The following is a 12,518-nucleotide window of genomic DNA, read 5'->3' as shown; positions in this document are numbered from 1 at the left end:
TGTTTAATATCACTGTTTGTTTTCATGTGATCAGTGCTCACATGTCAGCAGAATTTCATGTCCTAAAAACAAAAAAGAATAAAAAGAACCCACACAGAATTTCAGAAGTGCTTGGAAAATCATGATGTTTAATAAAAGTAGCAGTAGATGGTGTAAAAGCACTCAAAAACGTGTCAAAGTTTCCTATAAAAGCTTTTAAGGAAGCAAGGAATGTAAAAACAAATTCCTCTTTTGATTGCTATATCTGTTATAGAGCACAATAATCCTGGGTGACTGTCATCCGTGTTAATGTTTAAGAAGAATTTTGAACCAGCTTTCTTGTGTAGTTTAATCTACAACAACCAGTTCAATCTCAACAACACCCTCACTTGCTTTACATGTTAAATTTTAATGAGCAGTGTAAATGCCTTATATAGAAAAGTGTGTCGTTAGCTTGGTGGAGAAGGAGTCACACAACAGCATTAAAATACTGAAGTGACAATTCACATTTATACAGTACTTGAATAAATTAGTTACATTATACCATTGCAACAGGCATTTTAGACTTAAATGTATGTTTCTTCCTGTTAAAATTGAGTTTTTCCTTCCCACTGTCGCCAAGTGCTTGTTCATAGAGGCTGTATGATTGTTGGGTTTTCTCTCTGTTGTTGTTACACAATAAAGCACCTTGAAGCAACTGTTGTTGTGAGTTTGTGCTACATACATAAACTTGAATTTCATTTAATTAGAATTTGTTGACATGTTGAATCCTACTGACTTGTACTGTTCTTCTGCATTTTACTGTTTCTAGTTATAGTAATTATAAATGATCCCTTAATTAAGCCTCAAAGATCAAAAACCCAGAGAATGTAGTGTCGTCATCCTCATCAGCAAAGAGCCCATTAAATGGCTCTCCTCCAACCACCTGCAACCACACCTTGTCCCCGATCCCCAGATGCAGCACAGCTCCCCCTGCTGCCTGGTCCTCGCTGCCCTGGTAGTTGTCAGTGGTGTGGATGATTTTTGCACCGTTCTTCACGAGGGCCACTTTCACATTTCGGGAAAATACAGTGATGTGGTATGTGAAGAAGTAAGCACCTGCCGCGGAGCAAGTGAATCTCCCTGTTTGTGGATCGTAATGATTCTGCTCATTGTAAATAATCTTGTCAAACCGGATCGGTGCATTAGCTGCTGGGAGTTTAGTTTGAGCACTGAGTCCTACGGAGAAAGCACTTTTGGAAACAACAATTTCGTCTCCCTTTTCACCCCTATCGCCCTTTTCACCTCGAGCTCCTCTATCCCCACGATAACCAATGTTTCCTTTGTTACCTGGAAAACCCATGTCCCCTTTGGGACCTGGCCTGCCAGGTGGTCCCAATGGCCCTGGAATGCCTCTGTCACCTTGGAGGCCAGTTTCCCCTTTTTCACCCTGTGGTCCGGGTGGCCCTAAATGTCCTTCAGGTCCTGGGGGCCCAGGGAGCCCAAGCTCTCCTTTATTTCCTTTGAGGCCAACAGGCCCTTGCACTCCCTGTGGTCCCATTTTCCCAGGAAGGCCCCTATCGCCATTATCTCCTCTTTTCCCCTTGAGCCCTGCTGGACCAGTTGCACCTGTAAATAATAAGCACACAATAAACCTTCTTTGAACTGTAGGTATGGTGTTTACAGTGCAGTAACATATTGCAAGTTACATACAGTGCAAACATTTTGATAAATTGCATTAATAAATGACAGTGGTTGTGACTCCATTTGCAGATAAATACACATATAGGTGCACATAGTGTATCGTAAAGACACATACCAGGTTCCCCTTTGTCTCCCTTGTGCCCATGATTGCCTGCTAGCCCAGTAGGTCCAAGTTCACCTTTCCAACAATGATTGATGAATTATAACGTTATTATAAACTGTGAAGGTGGCACCTAAAACATGCAAAAATAAATAAATAAATAAAGTTTCTCTTGTAAACTTACCTCGATCACCTTTGTCACCTCGGAGTCCGTCGCGGCCATCTCTGCCAGGCATGCCATTGTTCCCGGGATCACCTGGTATTCCAGGATATCCACAGACACAGCCTTTACTTTGGGTTTCTTGCTGTGCAACACATCTGAATGCCAAGACGAGGAGCAGTAAAGCGATCCTAAACCTTGTCTGCAACATTTTACCAGTTTTACCTGTCTAATGAAATCAATTTCCCACAACAAATAAGCCTGAAGTCTCAATCTAATGCATAGCTAGCCTTGTTGCAGCACGTTTAACTTAAAAGCTGGCATGCACAATGAAAGAAGAAAAGATATCAGCTACAGAAAACACAAGCTGAGAGACAGTTTCAGACGAGATTGACCTTAGACCTCTCAAAGCCATTGGTCTCTTTGTTGTTTTTGGTTTACTCATTGAGCCTGCCACACTGGTCACACATCACCTCTTCTCCAGTCTAGCCAAGGCTAATAATAAGCTTACACTCAAAGAGCCCTTGAGGGCCACACATGCAGAAGGCCACATAGTTGACATGAAGTGCCTATATAGTGAAGCAAACAAGATATTAACCTTAACCAAATAATTACATATTGAGAATATATGCTGCCACACCAGAAGATACCAAGTTTTTATTAAGCAATTAAATAAATGGTACTATGAATGGACAGTAGACTGGCTGTTAATAGCAAACTAAAATGTCAGTTAAAGCATGTATTTCGCATATGTGCCATTTAGCAGCCAAACAGATGCAAGCAAGTGACCCCATAAACTGGATCACTGAAATAAACGTGACCTTTTGTAGTCTAAACATTACATACCAGGACACTTCAAAAAGGCGTCACTATAATTGCATTTTGTTAAGTATCAAAATGGATCAAAATGGACAGAATAAAAGGATATGAAGGTTACACACACTTTGAAGTAGTTCTAGTCTTTGTTCTTACAGTGGTAAGATCATCTATTAAAGGGCGTTACAGGAGCAGGGAGGGATTTAATATCTGACTGAAGTCTACTCAGCAAGGCAAAGGTTTGCTGGCACACAGGCTTGAATCAGAAACAAGCAGCCTAATCATTATGCTGCACAGCATATGCTTTATTAGATTGTGTACAGTGAGCAGAGAAGAGAGGGATGGGCATGAGGGAGGAGCTGGAACATAAAACCAAGATAACGGGGGAAAGAAAAATTCACCCAACACCCTGAGTACACAGCAGTTGCTCAACTTTTGCTTTGTAAAAACTGACACAAATACCTCTTATCATAGTGTACTTTATTTTATTTTTTATTTTTTTTAAATAATTCTTCTTACAGGCTTCCAGATATAAATATATTTTAAAAATATAATACACATAAAAGGGCACATTCAAGCAGTGTAATCAACTGGCATCAGAGATGAAAAGTCCACTGTTGTACATGTTGGCTACTGCACATTTACTTGCTTGTTGCGCACAAAAGAGACACAGTACAATATGTAATCTAACAAACAAATAACAAGGGCATGGCTCAGAATGAATGACTCTCATTTATAATTTGAGGCCAGTATATCAGGACCCAGTCTTTGTAGTCCCATAACCAGGCACCACGTGAGGTTGATTTGGTTACAGAGGATACTGCAACAAGTCTTCAGACAAGATAGCAGAGACATCGTCAGTCATTAAGTTCCATTAGGTTTAAGGCTAAATAATTACAGGGTAACAGTAGCCATCCTAAAACAAGCAAAGAAATGTAATGTGTCGATAATTAAAAATGCATAGCATACGGCATGCTCTAACAGTGGCTTACAGTACTTCCGTAAATATATGTACAACTCTGATGACTTGCATTGTATAGAGATTTTATTTAAACACTTTGCAAGACTAAACCGATGCTGAAACACTGAGTTCCATGTAAAGTAAACATCTGGACCTGAAAAGTAACCAAATGGAGTTAAGAGTGATAGTTAGGAAACAGCACGTGAGATCCTGGGAGAGAGGAAGGGAAGGAGAGTCCAAAGAAGGAGAGCTACAGCATCTGACATCATTTTTTTCAAAGTGTGAATAAAACACTGTCTGGAAAAAGCAGCACTTTCAGGGAAACTGAGGTTAACGTGGCAGGTGCTACGAAGCTTAGGAAGGTTTTTGGGGCTACAATATTTGTGGTGTTAGGAGAGAGTAAGGTCTGGAAGCAGAACAGCAAGGGTAGTAATGGGTCTACATGATCTGACGGTGCATGCCATAGCCTGTCATACCAGACTGGGAAGCCCCACGGTTGCTGCCCATTTGGAGGCCAATTAAACTCTGTCCTTGGCGTAGCTGCTCGTCGGTGAATTCTCTTCGGTACCCCTGGGCTTTCCTGAATAGAAACAGCAATATGGTTACAGGATTAGCTGTGCAGTTGTGAAGATATTGAGTTCTTTTTGTTTTGCTTCGCTGTGTATCCACCTGTGGAACCAGTCTCTATCGCCTCTGTATTGACCGTCGTCTTTGGTGACAGCCAAACTCCCCAGAGCCATTAGGGTCCTTTGGACTGCTGCCATGTCTTTTCCTGTAGCCAGATTGTAAACATTTTGTAAATCATCTGGTGACTATTAAATAGAGTAAACATGACTGCATCAGAAGATAGAGTTTACCCTCCCAGAGATCTACAGTTTGAAAGACGTCAGTGGTTGTGACTCCATAAGCTTCTGCGGCTTGCAGGAACTGGGAGATCTTCTCCATTTGTTTAAAGGCCATCTGAGACTCTGGGATCTTTTTGATGGGTTCCTTCCCCCTCGGATAAAGGCTGTTGATGAGTCTACAGAGAATCTGGGACAAAAGAGGTCAGGAATCTGCATTGACTGTCATCAACCGACATACTGACCATACCATACTAATGACTCATGGTTCTTAAAGGAATAGCTCACCCAAAGACATTGTCATTTGACACGCCTAATCTAATATGGACATTTTTATTCTGGGTTGTAGTCTTATCTTCCCTTTCCAATTTGTACTTTAGTAACAGCTTAATTTCGAGAAGAAGTGTGGTCTCTGGAGAGGAAGAGTGTCTTCTAATTCACAAAAAGTCTGAGTCACTTTGCTGTGAACATGCAATGGCCTCTGATTGCATTACACTCTTATCTCTAGAGTTAATTATTAGGTCATAAATTGATGTATCTGCGTCATATGATTGTTTTCTCTAAGTATTTTTTTTTTAGCATTAGTCAGCTAAAGAGCATGGCAAAAGACAGCAAAGTGAAGGGTGCACTGGTAAGCATCTTCACTGTGAAGATAGAGGAGTTTTTAAATCAGAGGCTTACAGAGATCAGTATAGCCATAGTAGTTAGCAATTTTCAAACTGCCGTTTGCTATCAGTGACTTATCAATAACACAAAACACAAGTATTCTTTTAACAACCTAATTGCAACTTAGCCAATAGTACATAAAGAAATTCTAATAAAAAGAGAATATTAATATATTTATATTTTATATTTTTAGTATATAAAAAATTTAAAAAACTTTTTTTTTAGACTTTTGCCAACCTTGAGCTCTTTAAATCTCACAGAGCTATCCTAAATTATTTAAGGCTAGCTTCTATTTCAAGCAGAAAACTATGCTGCAGACACTCACTGTTCCATCCATCAGCCATTTCTGGAAGTTCTGCTTTCCCGGCTGTGGTTTCTCCAGGTTTCCTCCGCACTGTGCAATTATCCAATCGACCAACCTTTGCTCCAGGTCAGGATCATACTTCTGCTCAATCTTCTCCTGCACCTCTCGACTCAGTCCGTAACTGGGCCCTCTGTTTGCCATTGTGGGTCTCCCAGGAATCTAGTATATATTTTCTATGCAGTGTGCAATTTGCCTGAAGAGAACAAACGATTTCATCATCAATCATTGCACCAGTGCAATCTTCTCATGTTATATTTTATGTTACCATTTTGTCTGATCTAAATCAATTTCCCATATTGGTTACAATATTCTTTTAAATAAAACAAAATGTTAATGTTTAGATAAAAGCCACATCAGCACACGTCTCGCTTCCCATCCATCGGTCCACCCAGAGACATCTTTGGAGCCTCTAGCACAGAATGGGTGTGGTCCTCTCACTGCCGCCCAGAACACGGACAAGCCCTCTTATTGCTATGGCAACGATGAATCCCGTTTCCGGCACACCGAGCGCAAAGATGCGCTGTACTTGATGTCCGTTCAAGTATAACCTCCGCGCAGGCAACATGACGCAAATTAAATAATCAAATGTATTTTCACGAAAAGTTTATATCCTTTTTTTTTTCATTTTTAAAAGGGAGCTTCCAACAATATACAGAAGTTCACGTTGCGCTATTTTTAGCTGCAATAGAGTTTAATTTAATTACGTCAGTCCCCTTTTACGCATAAGCGTTTTGGGAATACATCACCTGCCGTTCACTGCATCGTTCACAAAGTGCGCAGTAAACTTAAATGTAATGCATGAAACATAAAGTCCCGTTACCTGATAACACCATGCCACATTGCTACGCATTCTGCAGCTTGTTAAAACAGAAAGGGAGCCGTCCAAAGCTCACATGGCAGCCGTGACGCCGCATTGTTTGCATATATGCATTATATGCTGCAAAAGTCATGCACTCACAGCGTTTTTATCGAGGGGGTGAAAAGCAATGATGCACTTACTACTGAGGACAGCAGGGAGAAAGGTCAGATTCGTCCCGTATCCGATGCGTTAATTCCGCTGAGCTAAAGCTGAGCTGAGGCTGAGGATGCTGAAGTGCTGAAGCATCCGTGCTGATGGCACGAGGCTGGACCTCACTTTGTCCGGGAGGAGCGAGCCACTGGTTTTATATGGCAGCTCCCCCGGGAGGTGTCCCCAGAGTCACTCTCAGCACAGACTGCGACGTGACTGCGCTCCAGGATAGTGGTCACTGTAGTGCACGCTCAGCTCATTCGGCATTGAACGGATCCTCGTCAAAGCAGAGGCACATGATGGTGTCAAATCAAATCTTTGAACTACCGCCTGCGACTTTAAGGCAATAGTAGATGGAGATCACAGCAAACAAGATAATCCTCTTTTATTTCATCATAGCTGATCAGTTGGCAGCTACACTGACTTGCTCAACAACAGTTGTCTATGTTGTGTTCTTTAAAGTGCTGGTCTACCTCCTGGGTTTCTGCACAGTGCAGAGACTGTTTGATTTCAGCACTGGGACCCATTCATTATAGCTAATTGAATTTGAGCTTTATCTTGGATGAGCACCATGGTTCAACTTGAACAGTGTTCTTTTTTACTTGATCCAGCTACACGGTAACATAACTAAAATATGGGACACTTCTGTCCAAGCAGGAGCAACACAGTAAATGTAATTTATTAATACAGTCACAAGCTGACATCTGAGTTTAGTTTAAGCATGCCAGATGACTGGATACCCAGCTCAGCCATAAGTTAAAGGTCACTGCTGCAGTTATGTGGACCTGAGAGCTCCTAAGTGGTTGGTTTCACCCCATTGAGCATAGAGCACCCAGTGGCCAGTTACATGTTAATAATCAACAGCTCAGTGGCTCCTTTCAGCAGGCCGGAGTTATGTAACAGAAATGTTGTGCAAATACAAAGAAACCAAAAACTCTTGGTTTCTGCTCGCACTGACAATTTACATTGTACAAGTATCACTATATTCTTAACCCTACTTAGTAATGGTGCTGATATACGTTCGGGTGTGACTTTTTGTATTTTCCCCAGTTAGACAAATATATAGATAAAAATCCTCTCCGACTCTGAATAAACTATATTTTCCAACTAATATCTCCCAGTGCAATTTATTCTGAATGCACCTGAATGCAGCTTTCAGTTGCTCTTTGTCGCCACATAATGTTGCTTGTGTTATCTGTGTGTGCACTTTCACAGACTTGAGACCTGCACTCTAGTGTGCAAAGGTTTTATTAGCCAAAACGGGTGAAAAGTGATTAAAAAGGCACAGGAAAACTGTGTTTCTAAGTAAAGATGGAGGAGGGAAGGAGGGGAAGAGACAGCCAAACAGTAAGAACAACGGCAGAGACAGCAGCAATGGCAGACCTAAGAACGGCTTACCAAACGTAACACTTGATACAATAACCTGGAGCACATACAAATGCAACCTGAAGATACAAGGGAACAGCTAGCAGGAGGGCTCCCTTACAATATAGTTTTCAATTTTCCAACATGTTGACATGATGAAGTACGGGATGAAAAACATAGATGGATAAAAGGTCATATTTGGCGGTGCAACATGCCGTTGTTTGGTAATATCCTTGAGGGTTGACTTCCCAGTTAACAAAGTCATTATCTTTTAATCTTAGGAACATCTCTGGCTCACTTTCCTATTCCTTACTCAGACCATAGTGGTCAGCTTATCGATGAGATCGTCAATGGTGTAGACCATAAGCTTGATGTCGTCCTTGTCAGACATGCGGTGCTGGCCATGTCGTCGGAGGATGACGTCCACGTCGGAGCTGAGGACACGCTCTGCAACCTGCATGGAGATGTGCCAGGGGACATCCTCGTCTTTGAGCCCATGAATGAGCCGCACGGGGCAGGTAATGGGGATGGGACTCTGGAGAACACAGTGATTTTCTGCCTCACGCAAAAAGTCCATGTTAAACTTGTAAACACCCTCCTCCATGTGTTTGGTGGGTATAGTCCACTCCCCCTTGGCCTCAAACTCCTTGCGTGTCTGCATTTGAACACAGAAATATCACACTTAGATGAGAAAATATTTAAAACAAAAAATAATTACACATGTTATTCTATTTTATATTCTCACCTCCAGCGGAAGAGAGTTGAACGCTGTGACAACATGATCAGCGGCAGTGGAGATGCCCACCAGTGCAGCTGTCTTCTCTGGTCTGGCAATGGCTGCCAGCAGCATAAGCCAACCACCTATACTGGAACCAACCAGTATCTACAAGATGGCAAAAACACCACAAATTAAATATAGCTCAACTGATAGTTGGTAAAAAAAAACAAAACCCCCAAAACAAACAAAAAAAAACAAAACAAACTTGGATACCTCACTTCAAACATTTTTAAGAAACCACACATTCATGCAGTAGAACGGTTGAAAACAAAAGCTGTGGTATAAATGTGGCAACAGTGCCATCTTCTGGTGAAATGAGGGGGAAAAGCAACACTGGAGGTAGAATTTAGGAAGGTTTTACATCTCTGTTATTGATTCGCTCATGAACCCAGTTTAGTTACTGCAAATGAGAATTTTAAATGCACCCATTGAGGTGTCACTAAACCTGCTCCCAGCCCTGTTTTGCCTTTACTTGTTAGCTTTGGATTCACTGTGCAGAATAACGTTAAGTGCTGAGTTTGACACTAGAAGGCTATTTTCAGATTCATCTGGTAAAAGGGGAGATTTTCTCCGCGTCCACCTTCAACAACAGCAGAATTTCAGGACATTACAAGTAGCTGTGGCTACTGCCAGCTATGGCTGAGTATGCAGCTTACACGTAAATGTAGAGATTTGAAGCCTCCAGCACACAGACTCTAGGGAAGGGTTTTCAATGCAGCAGCAGAAATGCCGTGCTCAGCAACTGACCTTATGAATATTTTTGTACATTTATAAGATCAGAATTTTTCAGTAGAGGACAATAAGATATTCTTTAGGTTTTGAATTGGGGAATATTTTGCATGTCATGTGCATATGTCAACTTATTTTAGGTATTTTGTTGTGTGTATTTTGTATGCGTTTTATCGGTCTACAGTCATGTGAAAAAAATTAAAAATAAAGCTTTCACTGGAGTCCTGTACTGCTTAATTGTATCCTCTTGCGGAGCCACGCACTGCTCCCATCACTTCTGCTGTTTCTGTTGCCCTCTGACCACCTGCAGGTCCAATCAGCTTCTGTATCATACCGTCTCAAGCTTTATTTTAAGGATCATTGGTAATCAGACATAAACCCAGCACTGTCAGTGAAAGACCCCACAACTTCCCAGCCTAAAATGAGACTCATCCTCATTTAAAAAAAAAAAAACATTTACAGGATTGTGCATCGTCAATGGAGTCAGTGGGTCAAATTTTCAACACGTATGTAGCTCAACAATATCCTTACTTAGCACGCTGGGTCTCCTGCGGCTCCCTCCTCTCCCCCAAAATGTAGTTTACGCTGCAGGAGACTCATTGCGCATCACAAATGTGCATGTGCATAAGTATAGAAGTGGGACTACTACTATACTACCACAATACTTTGCTCACGACATGACATTATTTGTCTATTTAATATTTTTGCAATATGCTGAATACTAGAATAAAATAATCACCTCCTTTTATCAATATTTGTTTTATCCCACAAGATAAAATTATCTTTATTTATTTATTTTTGCAGCAAAATGAGATTGGCAAGCATACCTGCATTTCTGGTAAAACCTACTATAAATGTTGCCAGAAGACAGACTGACTCTGGTAATTGCCAACTTCAAATACACTGAAACGTGATGATGCATTACTTACCTGTAGGTTATTAAAAACAACATAGTTGCAATTTAACAAATTGAAGAAATGATTGAAGCTCTATTGCATTTAGGTCCTTATTTTCAAGGTTTCATATATTTGTTTGTCTGATATTACTGGTCTAATGAAAACCTTTGAGGATTATTCTCAGGAACCTGATAATCTTAATGCAGGACCAATGACCAAGCCTGCCGTTCAAAATTTACATAACTTGACTGATTACTTACCTCCTCTAACTAGCAATGGAATTAGCCTAGGAAATATTTACCTGTGGCCCCTCTGCCAACTCATCCAACACAAAAAGGACATCTTTTTTCCAGGTACCAATAGTTCCTTCTGATAGCACACCTCCTGAGGCTCCATGTCCTGTGTAATCAAACCTGGAAAACCACAAATAGCACAAAGTGGGTGAATATCTGAAGCTAAAACAATGGCAAGTCATACAAGGCTACAGACAAGTTTATGCGACCTAACAAGCCTCTTATTGTTCAGAACTGGAGCCACTTGATTAACCAGGAACTTCAGACTTCACACGATGAAAGGTGGCGGTATTTTTAGGATAATTAAATTATTCATCAATTCATTCCTCCGTGCTTTAACAGACAACTATTCATTTTTCTTTCCATCATATAACTCTAACTCACTTTTTTTTCTTCCTGACATTTGTTCTACTGTAACAAGTGAATTTCCCCAGTGTGGGATTAATTAAATCTATCAATTAATCTATATATATTTCCATATAGCTATAATACTTTTGGTTTTCAGTTTACTTACTAGATCTTGTTTTGGTTTCAGCTAATATAAAAGATGCATCCCAGCAAAAAAAAAGTCTCAGTTACAGTATATTGATATTGTGTGCAAACAAAAACACCGTATAGCAACAGCATATTTTTAATACTCTCCTACATATAGAGGTGTTTTCCTCTATTAACTTCAACATTAACAAACACATTAAAAGACAACGCAGCTGTACTTATTGGTCACTTGATTCTTGTTTGCAGATCAAATTTCTCTATTTTTAATTCTATATCAGTTGGATGATGGGTTTCCCCCCCAATTCATTTATTTCATTTGTGCCTCTTGCAGTCCTATAGCTCGCTTTGGATTAAAAAATAAAGCTAAACACAGTCAAACTTGATTTAATGCCATGCTCAGCATCGGGCTTCTCTCTCAGAGTGATATGTTTGGATAACTTACCTGAGGTATGAGTGTCCCAGTGACCTACAGAACTCTTCCAGCGCCTCAGCTTTCTGTCCATTCATGTTGGAGCCATAACCTGGGAGGAAAACCACACCTGGGCTCTTTCCCTTCACTCTTCTGTAGGCCAGCTTTGGGAGATCTGGTCGTGAAGCATACTGAACCGAAGATTTGTGCCTCCTGGGTTCTGTTTCACAGAACATTAGTTTTGTTATTTATTGACATTGAATATTATTTATTGATATTGGATTTGTTACATTAATGACTCCCTGTACAGAATTTTCGCTCAGTTTTGCGAACTTTGCTGGACACATGTCATGCCCCGCGTAGGATCAAGCTCATCTCGATGCAAGAGCATGGGCATTTCTTTCACATCGATGGAACATAGCAGCGATTTACTCAAGCGAGTGTAATTAGCTTTCTAAGCATTTTAGAAATTCTACCAAATTTGACCAAAAATGGCGCAAAAGCATTCCGAGAGTTAACATTTCGCCGTTCATGTCCTAAAATATTTTTAGGACGACGCAGTCTGTGCGAGCCACACCCCCTCCGACGTGTTTAAATACCTCTGTAAGACACACGAACGTTACCAAGTGTTCCTGCCATAAGAGGACACCTCAACAAACCTTCCAGACGCTTTGAAGACAGAGCTGCGAGCCCCCCATTGCTTAAAATCTGCGAAAGTCCTCTGCGGCAAGACCTCAGCGCGACGGCTGCCATACTGCTCCGAGACCACTGAGGAAATATCGCGAGAGTTGGAGCCGCGAGTCTTGTTTCAAGCCGCACAACAGTTGTAGTTCAAAGTAGATGTACATTGCGTGCTGTACTACATTCCTTTACTTCAGTGGAAATATACTGCCTTAGCAATAAAAGCCACGCATTAAACTTGCACTAAAAGTATAATGAAGAAAGAAAATGTAGACATTTACACATTTGGGTG

At 40.9% G+C, this 12,518-nt stretch overlaps 3 protein-coding genes across 4 annotated transcripts; all 3 read right to left on the bottom strand.

The window, feature by feature from the left end:
• Positions 1 to 108: 108 nt before the first annotated feature.
• Positions 109 to 2,300, bottom strand: c1qtnf9 (C1q and TNF related 9). The gene is made up of 3 exons (XM_026180163.2): positions 1,947 to 2,300; positions 1,778 to 1,840; positions 109 to 1,587 (listed from the first exon to the last, which is right to left on the bottom strand). Exons 1-3 carry the CDS (start codon positions 2,131 to 2,133, stop codon positions 818 to 820), a joined length of 1,020 nt encoding a protein of 339 aa, XP_026035948.1. The 5' UTR covers positions 2,134 to 2,300; the 3' UTR covers positions 109 to 817.
• A 903-nt stretch (positions 2,301 to 3,203) lies between these two features.
• tagln3b (transgelin 3b) lies at positions 3,204 to 6,892 on the bottom strand. The gene is made up of 5 exons (XM_026179645.2): positions 6,571 to 6,892; positions 5,533 to 5,764; positions 4,557 to 4,731; positions 4,369 to 4,471; positions 3,204 to 4,279 (listed from the first exon to the last, which is right to left on the bottom strand). Exons 2-5 carry the CDS (start codon positions 5,710 to 5,712, stop codon positions 4,138 to 4,140), a joined length of 600 nt encoding a protein of 199 aa, XP_026035430.1. The 5' UTR covers positions 5,713 to 5,764; positions 6,571 to 6,892; the 3' UTR covers positions 3,204 to 4,137.
• A 920-nt stretch (positions 6,893 to 7,812) lies between these two features.
• abhd10b (abhydrolase domain containing 10, depalmitoylase b) lies at positions 7,813 to 12,363 on the bottom strand. 2 transcript variants are annotated; one of them, XM_026179605.2, is made up of 5 exons: positions 12,205 to 12,363; positions 11,579 to 11,765; positions 10,650 to 10,761; positions 8,691 to 8,828; positions 7,813 to 8,600 (listed from the first exon to the last, which is right to left on the bottom strand). In XM_026179605.2, the coding sequence occupies exons 1-5, from the start codon at positions 12,296 to 12,298 to the stop codon at positions 8,259 to 8,261; spliced, it is 873 nt and encodes a 290-aa protein (XP_026035390.2). In that variant the 5' UTR covers positions 12,299 to 12,363; the 3' UTR covers positions 7,813 to 8,258. The 2 variants fall into 2 exon arrangements, with proteins under 2 accessions (XP_026035390.2, XP_026035391.2); XM_026179606.2 differs by having other exon boundaries at positions 12,145 to 12,313.
• Positions 12,364 to 12,518: the final 155 nt, after the last annotated feature.

Source organism: Astatotilapia calliptera, chromosome 9 (assembly GCF_964374335.1).
Source record: "Astatotilapia calliptera chromosome 9, fAstCal68.1, whole genome shotgun sequence".
In the NCBI taxonomy this organism is placed as follows: Eukaryota; Metazoa; Chordata; class Actinopteri; order Cichliformes; family Cichlidae; genus Astatotilapia; species Astatotilapia calliptera.
Note: the sequence above shows the minus strand (reverse complement) of the source record. Positions and strands in the feature narration are given on the sequence as shown.